General features: G+C 44.5%; 1 protein-coding gene across 2 annotated transcripts in view; it reads right to left on the reverse strand.

The window, feature by feature from the left end:
- jade2 (jade family PHD finger 2) overlaps positions 1–24,438 on the reverse strand; it is a 647,761-nt gene that overhangs the window by 274,410 nt on the left and 348,913 nt on the right. For both annotated transcript variants that reach the window (XM_034177959.1, XM_034177958.1), the window contains exon 5: positions 7,178–7,344. In XM_034177959.1, the coding sequence (XP_034033850.1) occupies positions 7,178–7,344 (167 nt within the window). The remainder of the gene's footprint in view (positions 1–7,177; positions 7,345–24,438) is intronic.

Genomic DNA, 24,438 nt, shown 5'->3' on the forward strand with positions numbered 1-24,438 from the left:
GCCCATATTAAAATGCCCAACTTTATAGCAATAGTTTACAGTGTGGTACAAAAACGGTTTTGGTCCATATAGCAAGTAGTTATAGGATATATTAGATATAGAATTGATCAAATATATTAGATATATATCAGTGATAGTAGCTATATTACATAGTTTCTCTATTCGTGACAAGAGTTTGAGTTTATTTACATTTGCTTTACAGTTAAAAACTGAATCACAGAAAAATTTACAAAAAAGTCTAACAATAAACTAAAAAGACTTTTTTTTATCTGAACTAAGCATACAACAAAACAAGAGCAATCAGTAATCCTTCAAAGCCTATATAAAGTGAAATCTTGATCCAGAATCCTGATCCAGATCCGAATCACCTCCAAAATTCAGAGGAGTCTTCCATGGCCTAATATTTATCTGTGGTGCAAATTTGGTGAGAATCTGTGAAGTAGTTTTAATGTAATCCTTCAAAGCCTATATAAAGTTAATCTTGAGCCAGAATTTGGATTCAGATCTGGATCACCTCCAAAATTTAATGGGTGCTTCCATGGCATAATATGAATCTGCGGTGAAAATTTCGGCAAAATCCGTACAGTAGTTTTGATGCAATCCTGCTAACAGACAGACAGACAAATAAATAAATGCTGATGATTTTATTACGTCCTTGGCGGACGTGACAAACACAAAACAAAAACGCATAACATTTTACGAGATCACATTTTTTCCAATTCAAGAAAACAAGGGAGTGGGGGAAAGTGTGTGTTCATCTTGAGGCCATTTTTCCCATCACTGATCAATTATATTATCTAATAGCTGTGGGTAGTGTTGCTGCTGTCGTTCTGGCTTTATTGGAGGTGATGGCTGAGATTTTTCCTACTGCAAAATCATCTCTGTGTATCTTCCTCCCTGGTTTGTGGGAGAAGGTCAGGGAGTGGATGTTGGTTGTCTGACATCTCTTACCAGTTGGACAGCTGCCTGTTCCCTCCTACTTTGAAGGGATGGAACCTGCCATCTGTCCAATCTGTGTGTGTAGTTAATTATACTAAATAACTATCTAAGAAGTATGCGCTCCAGTGTATACATAAAGATTGTGACCAGGATCACACACCAGCAATCAAGATGAAAAGTCATACTCAAAAGTTAGCACTCTGTCTAAGAATGTGAGAGAAACAAAGTTCCAACACTTGCACAATGGAAAAAAAAAAGAGGAAAATATCAACAGAAATGAAGATAAATGATCATCGGTAGAGCAACATGCTCTCCGTGTGCTTTTGTAGTTGATGTTCTGTAATCTCACCTCATCGGTCAACAAAGAGCTCGATTCTAGTCTTTTGTATGGATCACTCATCTTGTAGTACAGACCAATAAACCTGACCTTTAATTCCAATCACTGCCCCTTGATTTGGATCACTGAGCTTTGATCTGATATCTGGCCTTTAACTCTGATCTTTAATTCTGAACACTGATGTTTTACCTTTGAACCTCACCAAAGAGGTGACCAGTTAGTTACTGTCTGTCTGTCCTGCTCACTACCTTGTTTTGATCCTTTACATAAAACAGGACCAATGCTGGAGATGCTGTCACTCCATATGGACAGTGAAAAGTCTTAATAAATCAGTAAAAAAAAAAAAAAAAAAATCACCTAAATATGAACTCTCTTTTGAAATGAATCCAGCTGGGTTTAGGCAAAAACTGTGTTAAAACTGTGTGTATAGTAGGCCGTTTTGGTAATTAAAGCATTTTCTTGGATGAGGATAGGGAAACATGGGATGAACTGTTTGGTCCGCTGCCACCGTGACCCAGAGCCGAATAAGTGGCAGAAAATGAATGAATGAATGAATGATAATTTTCTTGATGTTTCACAAGAATGCTGGGCATGGTCAGGAATATTTTGTGAAACATTTTGAGGAACCATGAAATTTACACCACTGCAAGATGAGGTGTTTCGGTTTTCTTCAAAACAACTTTAATATGCCATATACTGTGATAAAAGTGATGAAAGTATTGGAAAAAAGTGGCATTGTGATCCCGGTCACGGTGTGCAAGATTAGTGTCTCCGACTATGCTTGGTCTGTACGGGAATATCAGACCGAGGAAGCGAGGTTCACCATTTGTTTATTATATGGCTATTATATATATAAACATGCAAACGGCAAAGTATTTCTGAATATGAAAGGTGTTGACGGTCTTGGGATTGTAGTCAGACCTGTTCGCGTCACCTCCATGAAGAACTTGCAAACAGATGGTCCGGGCGTTAGCTGGTAAAATTTCAATCTGTGTGTATTTTTCCGATGCTATCTACATATTTATGGTGTATGGTCATGTCTGACTTGGTTTTTCTAATTGTGGTTTTAGCTTTCTCTCCCCCTCGAGGCGGGGGGTAGACCCTGGTAGGGTCTCCTAAGGCAAATAGGTCCTAGGTGACGGGTCAGACTAAGGGCAGTTCAGAAGCTCCCATGACCAGTACAAAATCAAGGACCGAGATGTCGCCTGGTATGGCGGAGCCGGGACCCCACCCTGGAGCCAGGCCTGGGGTCGGGGCTTGCGTGCGAGCACCTGATGGTCGGGCCTTAGCCAACGGGCCCCGGCCGGGCTCAGCCCAAAAGAGCGACGTGGGCCCGCCCTCCTGTGGGTTCACTACCTGCTGGGGGGCCATAGGAGTCGGGTGCAGAGAGGATTGGGTGGCAGTGGAGGGCGGGTGGCCCGGTCCGCGCTCACAGCCCCTGGCTGTTGGGATGTGGAACGTCACCTCGCTGGGGGGTTAGGAGCCTGAGCTTGTGCAGGAGGTTGAGAGATACCGACGAGAGATAATCGGGCTCATGTCCACGCACAGCTTGGGCTCTGGTACCAAACTCCTGAAGAGGGGCTGGACGCTGCACTTTTCTGGCATTGCCCACGGGGAGAGGCGGAGAGCTGGTGTAGCATTGCTTATTGCTCCCCAGCTTAGCCATGTGTTGGAGTTCACCCCGGTGAATGAGAGGGTCACGTCCCTACGCCTTCAGGTCGGGGACAGGTCTTTCACTGTTGTCTTGGCCTACAGGCCGAGCGGCAGTGTAGAGTACCCAACCTTCTTGGAGTCTCTGGGAGGGGTGCTAGATGGTGCTCCGACTGGGGACTCCATTGTTCTCCTGGGGGATTTCAACACCCACATGGGCGGCGACAGTGAGACCTGGAGGGGAGTGATCAGGAAGCATGGCCTGCCCGATCTAAACCCGAGTGGTGTTCATTTGTTGGACTTCTGTGATAGTCAGAGTTTGTCCATCACGAACACCATGTTCGAGCACAAGCGTGTCCATAAGTGCACATGGCACCAGAACACCCTGAGCTGGAGGTCGATGATCGACTTTGTAGTTGTATCATCTGACCTTCGGCCAATGTGTTTCAGACACTTGGGTGAAGAGAGGGGCTGAGCTGTCGACCGATCACCACCTGGTGGTGAGTTGGATCCACTGGGAGGGGAGGAAGCCGGTCAGACCTGGCAGGCCCAAACGTATCATGAAGGTCTGCTGGGAATGACTGGCGGAACCCTGTGTCAGCGAGGTCTTCAACTCAAACCTCAGGGAGACCTTCTCCCAGATCCCGGGGGAGGTTGGAGACATGGAGACCGAGTGGACCATGTTCTCCACCTCCACTGTCGATGCGGCCACTCGTAGCTGTGGTCGCAAGATCTCTGGTGCCTGTCGCGGCGGCAATCCCGGTGGTGGACGCCAGAAGTAAGGGATGCCGTCAAGCTGAAGGAGTCCTACTTGTCTTTGTTGGTAAGTGGGACCCCGGAGGCAGCTGACAGGTACCGGAAAGTGTGCTGCAGCCCGTGCGGTCGCAGAGGCAAAAACTCAGGTCTGGGAGGAGTTCGGGGAGGCCATGGAGGAGGACTATCGGTCGGCCTCGAAAAAAATTCTGGCAAACCATCCGACGCCTCAGGAGGCGAAAGCAGCTCTCCACCGGCACTGTCTATGGTGCGGGTGGGGAGCTGTTGACCCTGACTGGAGGAGATGTCGGGCAGTGGAAGGCATACTTCGAGGATCTCCTCAATCCCATCATCAAGTCTTCCGAAGAGGAAGCAGAGACTGGGGCCTCGGAGGTGGACTTATCCATCACCCAGGCCGAAGTCACTGAGGTGGTCAGAAAGCTCCTCGGTGGCAAGTGTCCTGGGGTGGATGAAATCCGTCCCGAGTACCTTAAGTCTCTGGATGTTGTGGGACTGTCTTGGTTGACACGCCTCTGCAACTTCGGGTGACGGTCGGGGACAGTGCCTCTGGATTGGCAGACCAGGGTGGTGGTCCCTCTGTTTAAGAAAGGGGACCGGAGGGTGTGTTCCAACTATAGGGGGATCACACCCCTCAGCCTCCCCAGTAAGATCTATTCCAAAGTACGGGAGAGGAGAATTTGACCGATAGTCAAACCTCGGATTCAGGAGGAGCAGTATGGTTTTCGTCCTGGCTGTGGCACACTGGACCAGCTCTATACCCTCCATTGGGTGCTCGAGGGTTCATGGGAGTTTGCCCAACCAGTCTGCATGTGCTTTGTGGATCTGGAGAAGGCGTTCAACCGTGTCCCTTGGGGCACCCTGTGGGGGGTGCTCCGGGAGTACAGGGTCCTTTGCTAAGGGCTATCCAGTCCCCGTACGACTGCAGCAGGAGCTTGGTTTGCATTGCCGGTAGTAAGTCAAACCTGTTTCCAGTGCACGCTGGCCTCCGCCAGGGCTGCCCTTTGTCACCGGTTCTGCTCATTATCTTTATGGACAGAATTTCGAGGTGCAGCCAGGGTGTAGAGGGGGTCCTGTTTGGGAACCACAGAATCTCATCTCTGCTGTTTGCGGATGATGTGGTTCTGTTGGCTTCTTCAAATCAGGACCTTCAGCGTGCACGGGGGCAGTTTGCAGCCAAGTGTGAACCGTCCGGGATGAAAATCAGCACCTCCAAATCCGAGGCCATGGTTCTCCACCGGAAAAGGGTACCTTGCCCTCTTCACGTCAGTGTAGTGTCCTTGCCTCAAGTGGAGGAGTTTAAGTATCTCGGGTTCTTGTTCACGAGCAAGGAACGGATGGAGCATGAGATTGACAGATGAATCAGTGCAGCGTCTGTAGTGATGCGGTCGCTGTATCGGACCGTCGTGGTGAAGAGAGAGCTGAGCAGGGGGGCAAAGCTCTCGATTTACCGAACGATCTATGTTCCAATCCTCACCTATGGTCATAAGATTTAGCTCATGACCGAAAGAACGAGATCACGAGTACAAGTGGCCGAGATGAGTGTCCTCCGCAGGGTGGCTGGGCACTCCCTTTAGAGATAGGGTGAGGAGCTCAGTCACTTGGGAGGAGCTCGGAGTCGAGCCGCTGCTTCTCCACGTCAAAAGGAGCCAGCTGAGGTGGCTCTGGCATCTTTTCTAGATGCCCCCTGGACGCCTTGCTGGAGAAGTGTTCCGGGCACGTTCCATTGGGAGGAGGCCCAGGGGAAGACCCAGGACACACTGGAGGGACTACATCGCTTGGCTGGCTTGGGAACGCCTTGGGGTTCCCCCGGAGGAGGTGGGGGAGGTGTGTGTGGATCGGCAGGTCTGGGCAGCTTTGCTTGAGCTCCTGCCCCCGCGACCCGACTCGGATAAAGTGGAAGAAAATGGATGGATGGATGGGTTTTAGCTTTCTGGTTTGTAACGAATGTGATACGCATTCCAGACCGATGGTAACCGGTCTGACGTGGGAAAATATTAGACCAGAAATCGTCATAGCGTCACAGCCATATAATATTGCTTTTTTAAAAAAAATAGTTTTCACAGTTCATAAGCAGTTGATAAGGTTTTGTGAATCTCTTCATAGCAGCCACCTTTTGTCAGATTCTGGTGTGTCGTCTAAAGTTGAAGTACAACGACATGGCAGACGTGCCAGCTCTCTTACAGACCAAATGCTCGTCAGTTTCCCCCTCGTGAGTAAAACACAAGTGGATTAATGGTCATCAAGCAGATTAATAGTAAAGAGGCAAAATTTCTGAAGACGGACAATGTTTGCATATTTAGAGCCTCTAAGCAGAAAGCTTAGTCACACAGCTGCACATGTTTGTGCAAATCTGTGCTAAAAAAAAGACCTCTGATTCCAGGCATTTCATTATTCTTCTGACAAGGACACTGAAACAGATTTGAGAACATGTATGCTACCTCCTGCTTGTGGAAGCACACAGAGTGCTTTAAACACCAAGCATTGAGTCACAGACACACCTGTCACTGCCCATGGGTATGTGGTGGACAAAGTGCACTATGTGCGCACAGAGAATTAACAAACTCACACAATGCTTAGCTTCTCTGACCCTCTATTACAAACATTACTTAAGGGCTCTGGGCTCATATTCCCAATGAGAGGTGTTATGGATTACAAAAAACATGGTTTGGCTTGGATACAGTTTTTTAAGCCATAGATTGGAACATTTTTCGGATCAACAAAAAAAAAAAAAAAAAAAAAGAGACATAGAACTTTGGCTTTTATTTTTTTAAGTAATTTAATGAGTGAATGAAAGTGTTCAATGTTTTATATAATATTTTAAAAATAAAATGTTCAATTTTTGTGTTAAACTGCAATATGAACATCAGTATCAGTGAATAAAAAACAGCCTATGCCAAAATCATGAAAAGTACAAAATGGAGAAAATGGAGCTGGTTATTTTTCCAGAGCTGTGGACTTTCAGCCACCTCGGCTGTGCATGCACTTCAAGTGTGAGGTGTGGTTCAATGTGCTCATGGCTGCACATTCAAGAGACAGCAGACACTTTGTCCTCAATCCCTTTAATGTCAACAGAGATTATTTTTGTAGAAGTGCGCTGAGCCTGTTTGGTGCAGCAAAGCATGAGGCTGTAACAGGTTGCGTGAGTGTACAGTGACAGCAGGAGCTTAAGTCTCTCTGTGATGTTGATTTTTTTATTTAGTTTTTTTTTTTAAACAAGTTGTGTGAGTGCAGCTGCATCTGTTTCACTCAGATTGTGATTTTAAAACAAGTTACCAGGACACGACATCACACTTATGTAAACTGCAATTAATCCGTGGCTCATATGTGTTCTGAATCGCAGGGGAGCGGTCCATACAAATTACGGCTCAACTATGATCTGTTACACCGCTATTACCAATGTGACATTTTACTGTGTAGTGTTGACACTGCTGTGTATACCTGCAAAATCGTATATGGTGTTAATGGCTTTCCACTCACCCATCAGTCTGAACTCCTGGTTGACCAGCTCCAACCAGGCAACATCCAGGTCATCTAGATCATAGCGGCTGTAGAGCTTGGTGGTAAGAGTCTGTGCATCACCCTCCCTCCCCTGCATGGTGAGAGCAGGACCATGAGGGCAGATACCCAATGTCTCCGGCTGCAACCTGGAGAAAAACAAAGACACTGAGTCCTTACCCTGGGGTCAGGGAAAGCGATGACAAAACCCGTCCTGGCAACATAAAACATTAACTCTGTTTTGCTGCAAAACAAAGCATCTGCTGGAGCTCTTCATAAAAATAACTGTCAACAAGAAAAAAATATTGAGTTTGTAGATAATTACACTTCTTGACAAATTAATTCAATAATAACACTCTGTCTTGTGGTTTTTGGCACGAGTAACCTGCGGTTGTTTCTCTGGACAGAGTATACTTTCAAGTATGCTCCAGCCTTGACACCAGACGTTAACATTTCCTAACCTTTGAATTTTAAGTTTTGGCTCCAAATGAAGTTCTGAAATCCTCTTTCCTTAAGAGATACTGAATGAAAAATAACTTAATAACCATAATGTTTATACTTAATAATTACCTTTATATCTATCTATATCTATATATATATATATATATATATATATATATATATATACACACACACACAGTGAGGAAAATAAGTATTTGAACATATTGAACAATATTCTCCCACTTAGAAATCATGGATTGGTATGAAATTTTCATCTTAGGTGCATGTCCACTGTGAGAGACATAATCTAAAAAAAAAAAAAAAAAAAAAAATCCGTAAATCACAATGTACGATTTTTTTTAATAATTTATTTGTATGTTACTGCTGCAAGTAAGTATTTGAACACCTACCAACCAGCAAGAATTCTGGCTCTCACAGACCTGTTCATTTTTCTTTAAGAAGCCCTCTTATTCTGCACTCTTTATCTGTATTAATTGCACCTGTTTGAACTTGTTACCTGTATAAAAGACACCTGTTCACACACTCAATCAATCACACTCCAACCTGTCCACCATAGCCAAGACCAAAGAGCTGTCTAAGGGTACTAGGGACAAAACTGTAGACCTGCACAAGGCTGGTCTACAACATAACAACATAACAACTGTTATGATTATTTATTAGAAAGTGGAAGAAACACAAAATGACTGTCAATCTCCCTCGGTCTGGGATTCCATGCAAGATCTCACTTTGTGGGGTAAGGATGATTCTGAGAAAGCTCAGAACTACACAGGAGGACCTGGTCAATGACCTGAAGAGAGCTGGGACCACAGTCACAAAGATTACATTAGTAACACATGATGCTGTCATGGTTTAAAATCCTGCAGGGCAGCAAGGTCCCCCTGCTCAAGCCAGCACATGTCCAGGCCTGTTTGAAGTTCACCAGTGACCATCTGGATGATCCAGAGGAGGCATGGGAGAAGGTCATGTGGTCAGATGAGACCAAAATAGAGCTTTTTGGAATCAACTCCACTGACCATGTTTAGAGGATGAGAACAACCCCAAGAAAACCATCCCAACCGTGAAGCATAGGGGTGGAAACATCATACTCTGGGGGTGCGCTTCTGCAAAGGGGACAGAACGACTGCACCGTATTGAAGGGAGGATGGATGGGGTCATGTATTGTGAGATTGTGGCAAACAACCTCCTTCTCTCAGTAAGAGCATTGAAGATGGGTCATGGCTGGGTTTTCCAGCATGACAATGACCCCAAACACACAGCCAGGGCAACTAAGGAGGGGCTCCGTAAGAAGCATTTCAAGGTCCTGGAGTGGCCTGGCCAGTCTCCAGACCTGAACTCAATAGAAAATCTTTGGAGGGAGCTGAAACTCCAAACCTGAAAGATCTAGAGAAGATCTGCATGGAGGAGTGGACCAAAATCCCTGCTGCAGTGTGTGAAAACTTGGTGAAAAACTACAGGAAACGTTTGACCTCTGTAATTGCAAACAAAGGCTACTGTACCAAATATTAACATTGATTTTCACAGGTGTTCAAATACTTATTTGCAACAGTAAAATACAAATAAATTATTAAAAAATCATACATTGTGATTTCCGGATTTTTTTTTAGATTATATCTCTCGCAGTGGAAATGCACCTAAGATGAAAATTTCAGACCCCTCCATGATTTCTATGTGGGAGAACTTGTAAAACCGCAGGGTGTTCAAATACTTATTTTCCTCACACACACACACACATATATATATATATATATATATATATATATATATATATATATATATATATATATATATATATATATATATATATATATATATATATATATATATAAAGGTAATTAGGAAAATCATGTCTGGGGAAATTTTGCACACAGCTTTGCCTCTTCCTGAGACACACCAAGGCACCATACAAATCTGTGACATTCATGGCCACAATTAGAATTAAAATGAGTCCAACACTGAATCTTTCAAAGGTCTAGTAAGGTGACCTTGTGTACCAAATTTGACTTTAATACCCAAACTGTTTGTCAAGATATCATGTGTTTGTCTGCATGAATATGCAGACAAATAGATGCACACATGGACTTCGCAGGTCTACTCTGCCTTTGGAGATGCAGGTAAAAGTACGAGGGTAGGCTGAAAAGTTCTAAGTCTCACCATGAAGGAGTAATGCAGTAACTGTATTATAGTGAGCCTTAGAACTTTTCAGCCTACCCTCGTAAAATTTGAGCTAGAATAAAAGGTTAAACTGTTTGCGTTGATGGATTAGATAGTCTAAGATTATTTATTTTCAAAGCCTAAAAGAATGACCTGAAGCTTGTGGAGAAAGTGTTTTTCATTCTTCGTTTTCAATTATACAGTTTAGAAAAACAATGCCAGTTAACACATATGCATATTCTTGATATTTTGCTCAGATGTCAAAATGTTGGAATGGCCCTTTTTATCTTGACAATTCCAGAATGACAGACTGCAAAAAATCCCACAGCTCATGATAAGACAAACCATCACCTGCCTTCCAGCCCAGACCTGACCTCATGGTCCAGAGAGAGGGATTCAGATTTTGATAGACAGGGGGGAAAAAGATGTGGTGAACAATGACAAATGGAGTGGTGTTGTAGGCAGCAGTGACAGGAAGCTCCTCCGGGCTGTGTGCGCTCTCCGCAGCCTACGGCCTGAATGTCTCTAACAACAACAGCAGGAAATGGGGTCAGGAACTCTGCTTGACCCACTGGGAACCAATAAAGATTGCAGTAGGCACTCTGTGGACACAACAAAAGCCTGCCCAAAATGAGGCAGACAAACACCACTTGGGCCGGGAAACTGTGAGACACTGCAGAACAAAGACACCATATAATCAAAACAGATCCAGAAGTGTTTGTGATATTGTGACCTTTACAGGAAAAGGCAAAGCGGGTCATCGATCACATCAACAAACAGCATCTCGCTCCAATTTCAACAGCTCGCTATCAGACCGCTCAGTTTAAGGCCATCATCCTCCGTTACTGCCACGGTACACATATGAAGCAGCACTGTGATCATCACCACCACCATCGTCATCATCATCATCATCTTCAGAGGAGCCATCATCTTTCCCATTATCATCAGAGCACCACGCCAACACGCCACCTGACAAATTCTATTCAGTCGCTTACTGTGATGACAGTCATGAAGTGTGCTGCCAAAACACTCACTACACGCCAGCCTGCCGCAGGTATTTCATGATGAATCAATCGTTTGTCCTGAAAAATGTTAGATAGTGAAGATTTTTCATTATTAATTCCCAGATCCTTAAAGAATACAGTCAAACTGCTTAACTGTTCAACTGACAGTTAAAAAAACAACAACAACAACACTGGTACAATACAGAATGACCACACAAACCACTGCAAGGCAAAAGCTGGAACCAGACAAATTACCAAACAAGTCCTTGAACAGTCTGTTTCTCGTCACTGAAAGACACAAAAGATCTAATTTATCTTCCCTCTACTTGTCTCCAAAAAATCTCTATAGCTAATTTAAGCTTCCAAAAAGCCCTCAGGTGATGAAGATGATCTTCCAGTAGAAGGTAAGCGATGAGCATGCACAGGAAGTTCCTCCTTTAAGAGGATCACCTGACTGTGTGCTTACACTGCTATTCATTTCCTAAAATAAGGGATTATTACTGGACAACACCACTCCTCATTCGCAGCAGATTTGTGATCATATCAAGCTACTACATGAGAGTTCATGACATCTTGAGATGTTTTCATTCAGATTCTCAAACACTTTGATTATTTATGGATTATTACGTTCCATGTAAATGCAGCAACTTAGGTGATAACCACGAAGCCTAAAAACTAGAACAGTATTTCCTATATATTGTATCTTCTGGAGTATAAGTCGCATTGGAGAATAAGTCTCACCTTTTTCTGTAGCATAAGCTCTTTAAGTTGGGATTTTTGTGCACTCTTGTACTGTACTTTTTATTATTGCCATTTATTCTTTCATTATTAGAGTCTATTTTGTTTAGTGCTTTGATTCCTGGGAAAATCCTACATAAATACTCATTACAATTATTCTTATTAAGAATGAATGTCTGATATTTCAGAATATAAGTTGCACCAGCGCATAAGTAGCAAGGCCTCCCAAACTAAAAAAAAAAAAAAAAAATGTAAGTTATATTCCAGAAAACACGGTTCATCTCCTAGTTCCTTAACATCAAGCAGGTCTATGGCAGGACGGTGGTTTAGTGGTTAACACTTTTCCCTAACAGCAAGAAGGTCATGATCAATTCCTACCTGTGGCCTTTCTGTGTTTGCATGTTCTCCCCGTGTTTGGTAGGTTTTCTCCAGATGCTCCATTTTCCTCCCACGTTTAAAGACATGCAGGTTAGGAGGATTGGAAACTTTATAATTGCCCAGGTTTCCCTTGCAAAAGAGATCTTGATCTCAGTGGGACTAATCTGGTGAATAAAGGTTAAATTAATGACTCCCCCTGGACAAGATACCAGTCTGATGCAGGTTACTTCCCCAGCTGAAGTCAGTATCCACTTACAGCAGGGTGGACTAAGATGACCCACTATTAAGTGTCTTGTCCAAGGACACACAGAGGCAACTTGAGCAGGATTTGAATCCAGGTCTACATGTTAGCAGGCCAGCTCCTGACCTACTCAGCTACCTGCACTATGTAAAAACTAGGAGTGTAACAAATAACCAATATGACTTGGAAAATGATTTTAAAGTAAAACATATAACTACATCGATGAACCAGTCGATGGCAACATTAACATTATAAGTCTGTTTATTTACCTCCATGTGTTCACCTCTTGCAAAAGTTCAAATGACAGCACAATGCTCTCGTAAGACTGGTCACAGGAACGTTAACTTTGTAACATAAAACCAAAATCAACTTGTACGATAGCGGGATGCCACATAACAGACAAATGTACCCATTTGAACTGTTGTCATTTTTACCCAAGTCCTTCATGCTTTTTCTTTCACATTTTCCTTTTTATATCCTGTTTACATTTCTTCAACACTCCTCTACCCCATCTACTCTTGACCTTCTTGTCTCTGATTACCACCCTCACATTTATCACTGTCTCCTTGTCTTGTCACCTTCTCCTCTCCCTGCTTCCTCAGCTTCCTGCTCGTGAGCGGATATTTTACAGTGAAAGTGTGCAGACGTCACTTTGGAAGAACAGAACATTTATCTGTGGAATGTCCACACATTCTACAGGTCTGAACTATTACTGTAGCTGTTGTATGAGTTACCCGAGATAACATCTAAACTTTTATATACTATGTGTGTGTATATATATATATGTATGTATGTGTGTGTGTATAAACTTTATAAGCTATATTTATTCATTCATTTTAAGGGTCTGTTTCAGTAAAGGTTGCAGACCCCCTTCTTAGACAATCTCACGTACACAAGTTAAATAATAATTCTTCTCACTAATAGTTCTGCAATAATTGTGTACAGATATATTCCCCTGAGAAAGGCAAAACTCACTTTTCCTTTGTTGAACATTCAGCTTTGAGGTTTAAATAATTGTGTACAGATATATTCCCCTGAGAAAGGCAAAACTCACTTTTCCTTTGTTGAACATTCAGCTTTGAGGTTTATTGAGGTTTAACATTTTGGATAGACGCAGAGCACTGTATTTAATTCAACAATAAAATTATTGTACTTTCCATTGTATAAGTGGAGCTTTTTTAAATTCTTATTCCTTTGAGTGGTCCTGGGACCAAAAAAATAAATAAATCACATAAGCTATTATTGATAATAATAACTAGAACTATTTGCATGTATAGGGCTTTCCCAGGAATTAAAATGCTAATATACTGAGTCCCTTTGGCTGCATCCTTGTTTTTCCCACTCGGGGTTGCCACAGCAGATCCAAGGTGGATCTGCATGTTGTTTTGGCACAAGATTGACGCCGGATGCCCTTACTGATGCAACTTCACATTACATGGAGAAGTGGGCAGGGGTGGACCCTTTTGCACTGAAACAAACGCACAAACCGCTTGTCCAACACCCCTTAAATCAAAAAAACTTTAAACAGCAATAATAAAATAATAAATGGGAATAATAAAAAGTACACTACAACAATGCACAAAACCTCCAAATTAAAAATCCGATGACAAAGAAAAAAGTAAGTAGGGGTGGAGGTAAAGTGGTTCGGTGCTTGGTGGTTAGGGTGCTGTGACGACCTCGAATGAAAAACAAGGGAACAAAAAAAAGGTGTGATTTATGCTCCAGAAAACAGTAATCCTCAGGAATGCAACTTGCTGAACAATCTAGCATGTAGCGTACAGGTATGTGCTTGACAACTGAACAGATCTTCAATGAACTAAGCAAAAACTACCTGTAATCCAAACTCCCTCCATAATGTTTTTTTTTCCTTTAAACAAAATAAAGAAACAATATTTGTTTTTTAATGTCTCTCTTCAATTCCACTGCAGAATTGTAGTAATATTCATTTCAAAGAAAAGAGGATCTGGGGTCTCATTTCTAAGAGTTGCACGTGCACAAAATGGGACCTAAACGAGGTGCAAGACCATTTAAACACATACGCTGTGTGAAAACATGTGGCGAATCATAACTTATACATTAAATTTCACTAAATAACACACATCACATACACATGCACTTTATCATGAATTTTAAAATAATAGCTTTTTTTATTCGTGATAGTGAGCGCTAATCATTCCATAGGGATTTTGTTCAGTTGTTAAATATAAAATCCGACTCAGTTCCCACGTCAAACAGCACGTTTAATATTTCACCCGCGGTGACATGCAGCGTAGCAGCTGAAATGTAAATATATTAGTGGTGGACATGACTGGATTACTGCAATCATTTGGACAAAGTGTGAAGTCCTGCTTCCTGCTAGTGGCAGGAAACAAATAGTTTCCAACCTGCAATTAAAAAAGTAAAAATGGGCCCATGTTACTTACACTGCTCAAATTTCATTCAGAGAAAAAGTTTATTTTCCTGACCTTCCTCTCAGCTGCCATGATTAGTGCACATTTCAGGCTTCTGGTGCACGCTTGAATATTTAGCAGGTATTGAATTTGCTTGCAGATGAGAATACGAACAGTTTTTTAAGTCAGATTGGTTTCATATATCTTTTCTTTGTATGTGTACTTTGAGCATGAATCCTATGCACCCTGATGGTTTTGGCATTTTACTTCTCACCACTCTGAGCCAGTAAGTTTAATGCAGGATGGGGATGTAGCAGTACTCACCGCTTTCCGGGTTTGTGGCTGTAATGCATTAACAGGTTGCCAACAAACTCTATAACAAACACCGAGACGAGAGTAGAACAAAGAAAAATCTACATCTACAGTATCAGGAGTGAAGCGCCAGTGTCATCCCTCAAAAGTAGACATTGTGTGTGTGTGTGTGTGTGTGTTTCAAAGGGGAGCGTAGACACGCCTTTGAAACTCGCTGCCACGTTGCTGTTGGCCTAAAAAGCATTGAACAGAGCATCTGCCGATATATGACTTCCAAAATGGACCATAGACCACTCTGAGTGGGACTCGTGTTTAGTCACACAGATTCAAGTCAGTCCCAATATGCCTTGATGGGAACACCCTGAGTGTTATTTAAAAATCCTACATTCTATGATTCTTCTATGAGGACAAACTGGAAGTGCGAAAATCACCAAACTAGCCTGTTATCAGTGATGCAGAAAAAGACCTGCAAAAACAGCAGAAAGGATAAAAAAAAATGCTTTAGTGGGCATGTGTGTGGGGGGGGGAGAGAATAACAAGGTGGATAAATCTCTTACATAATGTTAAAATCGCCTTTAGTCTCTTATTACATCAGTGGCTGCAGTCATTCCATTTCCATCACATGAACCAGTTACCACGACAACAGAGTGATAACCAGTCATCTATGTGACACACACAGATGTTGTGTTCAATACACTTGCTGCTTTATGAAATTTTGAATTACAGAATTATTAGTTCAGCTAGAGAAAAAGGTGGGAGTCATGTGATCACTCCTGTCTCGTGTCTGTCTGACGACAAAGAAACTCAAAAAGTTGACACCAATTCAAGGAAGAGGTGAGCAAATTTTAGCTCTAGATCAGAATTTTTCTTTTAACTCTTCATTTTCTTTTCATTGCATACCACTGTCCCAGTGGTACCACTGTGTTACATCACCTTTCCTTCTAACAACACTCAATAAGCATTTGGGAACTGAGGACACTAATTGTGAGTGTCATGATTGTGTATGAAAGGATCATCCCCAAAAGGCTCAGCTGTTCACAATCAAAGATGGGGCAAGGGTCATGACTCTGAACAACTGCGTGAAAAAACAGTCCACCAGTTTAAGAACAATTTCTCAATGTTCAATTGTAAGGAATTTAGGGACTCCATCATCTACAGTCCATAATATAATCAGAAGGTTCAGAGAATCTGGAGAACTTTCTACACGTAAGCTGCAAAGCCGAAAACCAACATTGAATGCCCGTGACCTTCGATCCCTCAGACGGCACTGCATTAAAAACCGCATCATTGTGTAAAGTATCTTACTGCGTGGGCTCAGGGACACTTCAGAAAACCATTGCCAGTTAACAGTTGGTCGCTACATCTACAAGTACAAGTTAAAACTCTACCATGCAAAGCAAAAGCCATACATCAACAACATCCAGAAACACCGCCGCCTTCTCTGGGCCTGAGCTCATTTGAAATGGACAGACACAAAGTGGAAAAGTGTGCTGTAACAAGGTACTTTTGGACAGTATTTTTTGACAGCGCACATGTCATTAGGGCTATTTTTGTGTCATGTGGGAGTATGTTCATGTCTGGATTTTGTATTGCTTTGTGTTCATGTTCACTGCATGTTCTTGTCTTGTCTCTGGGGTTGGTTCTGGGTGTGATTTCCATCTCTTTCCCACGCCCCATTCCTGAATGTTCTCTCACACCTGTCCCTCATTTCCTCCTTTCACCTCTTGCACTATTTAAGCCTTCTGTATTTGTCATGTCTCTGCCAGTTCATCGTTCCTTCGTGTCATCAGCATTTCTCAGTCCTTGTTCGTCCTTTTGCCATGCTGTGTTCTTGAACCTATTGCCTGTTTTTTAACCTTGATTATTGTCTCATGATTTGGATACCACTGCTGATTACTGCCTGCCTTTTTGTGTACCGACCTCCAACTGTTTTAGAATTAAGCTTTGTCTCACACCACACATCAGAGCCAGTCCTGCTGTTATGTCCTGCCTTTTTAAGTCCAAGTTCATGACAGAAGTAACTGTCTAAAAATGGACACAGCAGACTCCATCCCGGTCCATTTGACGCTCCGTGCTCAGGGACAAAAACTCACACAGCAGGAGGAGACTTTGTTGACTCTGTGCTCCCGTCTGAGCGAGTCTGCTCCAAGTCAGTGACACTGGTTTTTGCAATCAACTTTCCGTCCAGAGCGTTTCACCTTGAACTACAAACCTCAGCCTTTCCGTCCAACCACGCAAAGATTGCGTTCATTATATCTCACCTGTCAGGATGTGCTGAGACTTGGGCCATGGCTGATGGCAGAGTGGAGCTGCAGATCCGACACCGGCTTGTCAGTCCACAGTTTCATTCAGGAGTTCGAACAGGTGTTTCCACACACATCTCTGGGTTGGAAAGCTGCGAGGTCTTTACTGATATTAAAGCAAGGGTGATTATGCTATAGCTGTCCGCAACCTCACCGCTAAGAGTGAGTGGAACACCGCTGCGATAACCAATGGTTTTTTTCTAAGGATTGTCTGATAATATTAAGGACCAACTAAGGGCATTGAGTTACTGGAGGCTTTGGATTCTCTCATCACTCTTGCCATAAGGGTGGACAGGAAGCTGTCAAAAGACACCGGAAGGCGGGCCACCTCAGCGGTTGAGGATCACCGACGCCAAAGGGAAGGAGCATCTGCAGGGAACAGCCTCTAGTGTGACCACGCCCACCATCAGTGCAGCAGAGACCAGCATGGAGGAACCATTGCAGATGGGGCAAACCCGCCTATCAGTAGAGGAGCACCAGCATCGTCAATGAGAGGGACGGAGGTTTTGCTGTGGCCAAATAGGGCACTTGGCTTTGGGCTGCCAGGTCTGTAGTTCTCAGCCCTCGCAGAGGTCTACGGTAAGGGTGAGTCAGAACCTTGTAAGCACTGAAGTACAACACTACAAGAGCAAAGCCACGATTACATCTCAAAGTGCTTTAGAAATGCTTCCTGTGATTCTGATGCTAACCTCCTGTACTCATCTTTTGCCAGGAATTTGGGCCTTAGACTACTCCCCTTGCCATGACCCCTGGAGGTGAACTTTGTGGAGGACAGCGCCTTAGGGAGAATCACTCTCCATTCTCTGTCTGTGCAGGTTTCCTTCCTAGATGGTTACACAGAAACAATGTGCTTCCACACCTCGGCAATATGTCTCATATGGAAATTTTAGGTCATCAACGGTTCAAGAAAGATAACCCAAATTTTGATTGGGCCAATGGGCAGATCCTTTCCTGGGGACCGAACTGCATGTGCACATGCCTGGTCTGAGAAGGGTGCCTCAGTGCAATCCAAATCCTGACTTAACAAATGTTCCAACCTGTTACCATGATTTAGCCACAGTCTTCAGTAAGGCTAAGGCCAAGTCCCTGCCTCTCCACAGAACTTATGACTGAGCCACAGACTTGCTGCCAGGAACCATGCCGCCAAGGAGCAAGCTGTATTCTCTATCAGCACCAAAGTGTCAAGCCACGAAGGACTACATCCAGGAATCACTTGTGGCTGGTTTAATTCAACCATCCTCGTCACCTGTGGGAGCAGGGGTGTTAAGGTTAACTAAACATTTAATTGAATCAGTACAACTAAACAGAGCAGATGATTCATAATGAAACATCTAAAGGTTTCACGGCTTCAACACTTAACTGAAGCTGATGTGACACCAAATTTCTACTGGAAGAGAAACGAAGGAACGTTTCATAAGCATCGTACTCTGCTAATACACGCTTCAGATACCGATCAAAGACAGACAGAGAGCACAGTGTCAACTATCAAGAGAGCATATCTACATTTCTCCAAAAATTATACATGCCCAAAAATTCTGTCAATATTTTAGTCTCACTTTAAGGTGAAATTTTAAAGCTTAAAATTTTAAAGCATAAACATTTACATTTCAAGCAGGTGCACTATGATCAGAGCTCCTGGAATCATTTCTGGCTTTTCTCTGGCTGTTCAAGGTTTCGTAAGCTTCTTACTGTCTATCAATAAATAATAGAAAAGTATCGTTTTTATGCAGCGTTGCAAGTGAATGACCAGTCACTGCAAGCTTTTCAAATATTAAAAGGACATCAAAGCTTGCAACAGAGGAATAGAGTATTGTGGAGAATAAAATATTCAGCTGAGAGGCTGAGCAGACACTACATCCACAGAAACGCCTAAATGATGTGTATTCTGCACATATATTGTACAAACTCTAAACAAAAAAGATGTGAAACCAGCCAAATGCATTCAGACGTCAAACACATTATATAGCTTTACTCATTTTAATGGTTCATTAAAAAATGGATTCAAGTCATTTGTACAACAGCAAACGTTGAAACATATATACATGGTAGCCAAAATATATTTTTGAAGAGGCGTATAATGCTGGTAACATACTTATGAGCACAAAAACACACACACTGGATCACATTAATTTGTTAAATTTACTACAAAACTGACAAATTAGTTTAAACACTGATTTGTTTAACTCATTAAAGGAGTAGTGTCCTTGGATAGTATTTTCTCAGTACGTGCACTGATGTGGTTGTTCTGTGAGTTCCAAAAACTGACCACAAACAGTGCCCAGTGCGGTTGATTGAGCTCTGAGATGGATCGGTCACAGCAAAGTCTGCCGGCATGTTGTGCCACGTTTGTCCACTTCCACTGTACCCTGGCCAGGTAGGGCAAAGGAAATGTTGATATGTAATAACAAGTATGTAGCAGTCTGGGCACGTCAGTGGCTCGGTGCAGCGCCCTGCAATGAAGCTGAACAGGATGTCACCGCTATAATACACATATTATTACATGTTCACCTACGACGTCTGTAGTAGGTATGATGTGGAAATGTTTCCCCAGCCCATGACAATGTAAATAAATATGCAACTCACCTCCTGTACCCTGCGTTCCGCAGCGCATCGAAGACAGCTGGTGAAGTCCCTTTCACCTGGCTGTGCTGTGTGCGGGGATCAATCGGCTCACAAATGCATAATCCACCTCTGGCATACATAAATCCCATCTGAAGCGCTGTCCCGCACGATAATCCAACTACAGTTGCATTAAAATGCATATCAAGTAAAATGGCCACAAAGAGTTAAAACAAAGAGAAGAAAAAGTTTGTTGGCTGCATCTGAATAATGTTGCACACATCTGGGAAGTTGGCGCACTGCCAGCACAGTTCAGCAGCAGTTATGGAGTCTAGCTGAAAGAATACAATCTAGCAATGCAAGTATATACTGATCAAACACCTAAAGGGATTTTTTGCTGGACTGTACAGAAGAAGGCAATCACTAACAGCTGTCAGCCTTTATATGTGGGCTCTCTGGATGGACAGCTCCTGTGCACATGAAGTGGCTCCTACAGCCATTATGAACACACATACACGCAGCTGAGCGAACATTTTGGCCACACACTCGCACGCTGTTAGGATCACTTGTTCTACCCACGTACATGCACACACTCCTGCCAGCGCACCCTCTTACTGATGAAAGGTCAGTTTAGCGCTGAGAATGTGAGGATGAGCGAAGATGGATGTATGTGTGTGTGTGTGTGTGTGAGTGAGAGAGTGCTCCAAAGTTAGTGGCATCTGACTTTTGTCTACAATATGTTTGAGCTGCATCCCACAGGTGTGCACAAGGAGGTCTCACATGGTTGACCATGCCTCTTTCCCTCCCGACTGCGTCCACATCGTGACCATACTTGCTGTGTCGGCCTGGTTCCTGCACAATCTTGCTATGAGTGACGGGGGCTTTATAGTGTGAGACTGTAAGTATCACAAAATTAACAGATAGCATAACTAATCATGTATGCCAATGGACGGAGGAGGGCAACGTTTATGTGATCATTGCCGGTTGTTTGTGAACAAGACATCTCAAAAAGTAATGGACTGGTTTTTACATGCTCAATTTCATGCTCAATTTTTACATACTCAATTCTGATCAGCTCTATTGATTGATCAGCTCTGCACTGACTTCAGGGGGCTAAAAGCCATCACGGTCCGCAATCGGTACCCACTTCCACTTCTTGATTCGGCATTTAGCTCCTTGCATGGGGCGACCATATTTACCAAATTGGACCTCCGCAATGCTTAACACCTGGTGCTTGTCAAGGAGGGGGACGAGTGGAAAACTGCTTTTAATACACCTTTGGGACATTTTGAGTACCTGGTCATGCCCTTCGGTCTCACCAACGCACCTGCCACCTTCCAAGCACTCGTTAACGATGTGCTGCGTGATTTTCTAAACCGATTTGTTTTCATTTAAATGGACGACATCCTGATCTTTTCACTGAACCTTCAAGCCCACACCAAACATGTGCGCTTGGTACTCCAGCGACTGTTAGAGAACAGGTTATTTGTCAAAGCAGAAAAATGTGAGTTTAACCTCGCTGTGTCTTTTTTGGGCATCATTTCTCACAATCAGGTCAAACCTGACTCGGCCAAGGTCAAAGCAGTCGTGGAGTGGCCAGTTCCATCCAGTGTTAAAAAATTACAGGAATTCCTGGGCTTCGTGAATTTCTACCGATGCTTCATTCGCGGTTTTAGTCAGATCGCAGCCCCCCTCTCTACACTCACGTCCTCAAAAAACGTTTTTCAATGGACACCTCAGGCTGACACCGCCTTTTCTTTGCTAAAGGAACGATTCGTCACCGCTCCAATCCTCACATAGCCAGACCCGGATAGCCAGCTCATCATTGAAGTTGACGCCTCGGACACAGGGTTAGGAGCCGTGTTATCTCAGAGGTCAGAGACAGACAATCGGGTACATCCCTGCGCATATTTCTCACGACGTCTGACCCCCGCTGAGAGAAACTATGACGTGGGTAACCGGGAATTCTTCGCCGTTAAGGAGGCGCTAGCTGAGTGGAGACATTGGCTGGAGGGGGCCGCAGTTACGTTCATCGTTTGGACAGACCATCGCAATCTTGAGTATATCCAGTCTGCCAAACGTTTGAACTCCCAGCAAGCCAGGTGGTCATTGTTCTTTGGACGATTTAACTTTTCCATTTCCTACCATCCCGGCAGCAAGAACACCATGCCTGATGCACTCTCTCGGCAATTCTCTTCCACCAAGGAACCACTTCAGACTCTTGAGACCATCCTTCCTCGATCCATGATTGTGGGGGCACTGACCTGGGATGTCGAGCGAGCCGTCCAGGAAGCCCTCACCCGCCATCCAGACCCTGGGGGAGGGCCACCGGGTCGGCTTTTTGTTCCACCTGAGGTCCGGTCTCAAGTCATCCAATTCTGTCATTCTTCGAAGCCGTCTTGTCATCCCAGGGTCCACAGTACCCTAGACCTCCTCCACTGCCGCTTCTGGTGGCCCTCTGCACAGGCCGATGTGAGAGAATTTGTCCAAGCCTGCTCGGTCTGTGCTCGTGAAAAAACTTCACATCAACCTCCCGCTGGTCTCCTGCAACCTCTCCAGGTCCCTGGGACGTCCTTGGTCACACCTCAGGATGGACTTTGTCACCGGACTACCTCCATCCCAGGGTAACACAGTCGTCCTCACAATCATGGATCGGTTCTCCAAAGCTGCCCACTTTGTGCCCCTGCCGAAGCTACCAACCGCCCAGGAGACCGCGGACCTTTTAGTCCTCCACGTCATCCGGCTGCATGGCATACCTCTGGACATCATATCTGACCGTGGTCCTCAGTTCACCTCGCAAGTCTGGCAGAGTTTCTGTGCTGCTCTCGGGGCCTCGGTCAGCCTGTCGTCCGGGTTCCATCCTCAGACCAACGGGCAGGCAGAGTGGGCGAACCAAGACCTGGAGTTCACCCTACGGTGCGTCTCCGCCGCCCACCCGACTGACTGGAGTCAACACCTGTCCTGGGTGGAGTATGCACACAACTCCCAGGTATCCTCAGCCACTGGACTCTCACCTTTTGATGTTTCTTTGAGTTATCAGCCCCCACTGTTTCCTTCCCAGGAATCCAAGGTCTCCGTTCCCTCGGTGCAGCTCCACCTCAGGAGATGCCGTCGGGTGTGGAAGATGGCCGGCTCTGCTCTGCTGAAGACCTGGACCCGGACACAGGTACATGCGGACCGGCATCTGGCTCCCGCCCCCGCTTATCAACCCGGGCAGGAGGTGTGACTCATCGCGGGACATTCCTATGGTTACGGACTCTCCGAAGCTGGCTCCCCGCTTCATCAGACCTTTTGTTGTAGACCGGGTGGTCAATCCAGTGGCCGTCCGGCTCTGTCTTCCTAGTTCCATGTGGATCCACCCGGTCTTCCACGTTTCCAGATTGAAGCCTGTCCACTCTAGTCCTCTGTGTCCTCCTGCTCCTTCGCCACCCCCTGCCTGGATAGTGGACAGTCATCATCGTCTGGAAGATCTTGGACGTACGCCGTCGGGGGCGGGGCTTCCAGTACCTGGTGGACTGGGAGGGCTATGGCCCTGAAGAACGCTCCTGGGTCCGGCGGGGGCTCATCTTGGACCCTTCCCTCATCAGTGATTTCTATTGAGACCATCCTGATCGCCCTGGTAGGTCCCATTGGGGGGGGTACTGTTGTGGGCTGCCTGCTCTGTTCCTGCTGCTCCTTTTTCCCCCCTCTGCACAGGTGGCACACTGCAAACTGATCGACACACCTGATCTTCATCCAATCAGCACCTGCATAAGAACCCCGGCTCCCCATTCCATCTTTGCCAGAATCTCTGCTAATCTTCCACGGTAAGCTTAGCCTCTCTATTTTTCCAGAAATAGAATTTTTGTGACTTTTTGGGTGTTTCTATACACCACCTGTCTGAGCCTCATCTTAGAGCTGACTTCGTCCTCGTTGCTGCCACACCGAGACCAGCTTGACCTACAGCCTGTGCGCGGAGCTCACACACTCTGCATCTACCAGCTAAGTGTTTGTTCACCTTTGCTCACACGAGCCGCTTCACACTGAACTCTGCTTGGAATATAATACAACTGAACTGTGAACTTTTCCTGATAAACACTAAGAAGCAACTGAACTGATTTCTGGCCGTCTGCTTATTTGGACCAGCTGCAATCAGTTATCACTGATTCAAACTGAACTGTGAACCTTTATGATAAAACATAACTTGAAGAATCTGAACTGTATCACTCTGTCTAACAACTGCACTCCTAGACCAGCTGTGATAGTTTGTCACTGACTGACTGAGAATCACTTCTGGAAGTGACCGGCTCAGCACTCACTCCTCTGTCTCTCCTACCCAGTCAAGTCGACAGCTTGCAGGCGGCCACCTGGCTCCGGGTCCCTTCCACCTGAACTGAAGACATCTGGGCTGCGGTTCCCCTGGTTCCACCACTGAGCGGGCCGGTCTCCACGCAGCTAGATTGCCATACACTCGACTCATTAACCTCAGTATTTGAACTCATTGTAAATAAATCTCTTTTCTAACGTACCTTTTCTGCTACCTGCTTTTGGGTTCGTCCTTCATCCACGCCGAACCATAACACTATGCGAAGGAGATGTGTTGCACTGTGTGAGGCAAATGGTGTTTAAACCAGAAACTGACTGGTTTTCTGACACCCCCCAATAAAGCAAAACTGCACATTTCAGAGTGGCCTTTTATTGTGGCCAGTCTAAGGCACACCTGTGG

Source organism: Thalassophryne amazonica, chromosome 9, assembly GCF_902500255.1.
Source record: "Thalassophryne amazonica chromosome 9, fThaAma1.1, whole genome shotgun sequence".
Taxonomy (NCBI): domain Eukaryota; kingdom Metazoa; phylum Chordata; class Actinopteri; order Batrachoidiformes; family Batrachoididae; genus Thalassophryne; species Thalassophryne amazonica.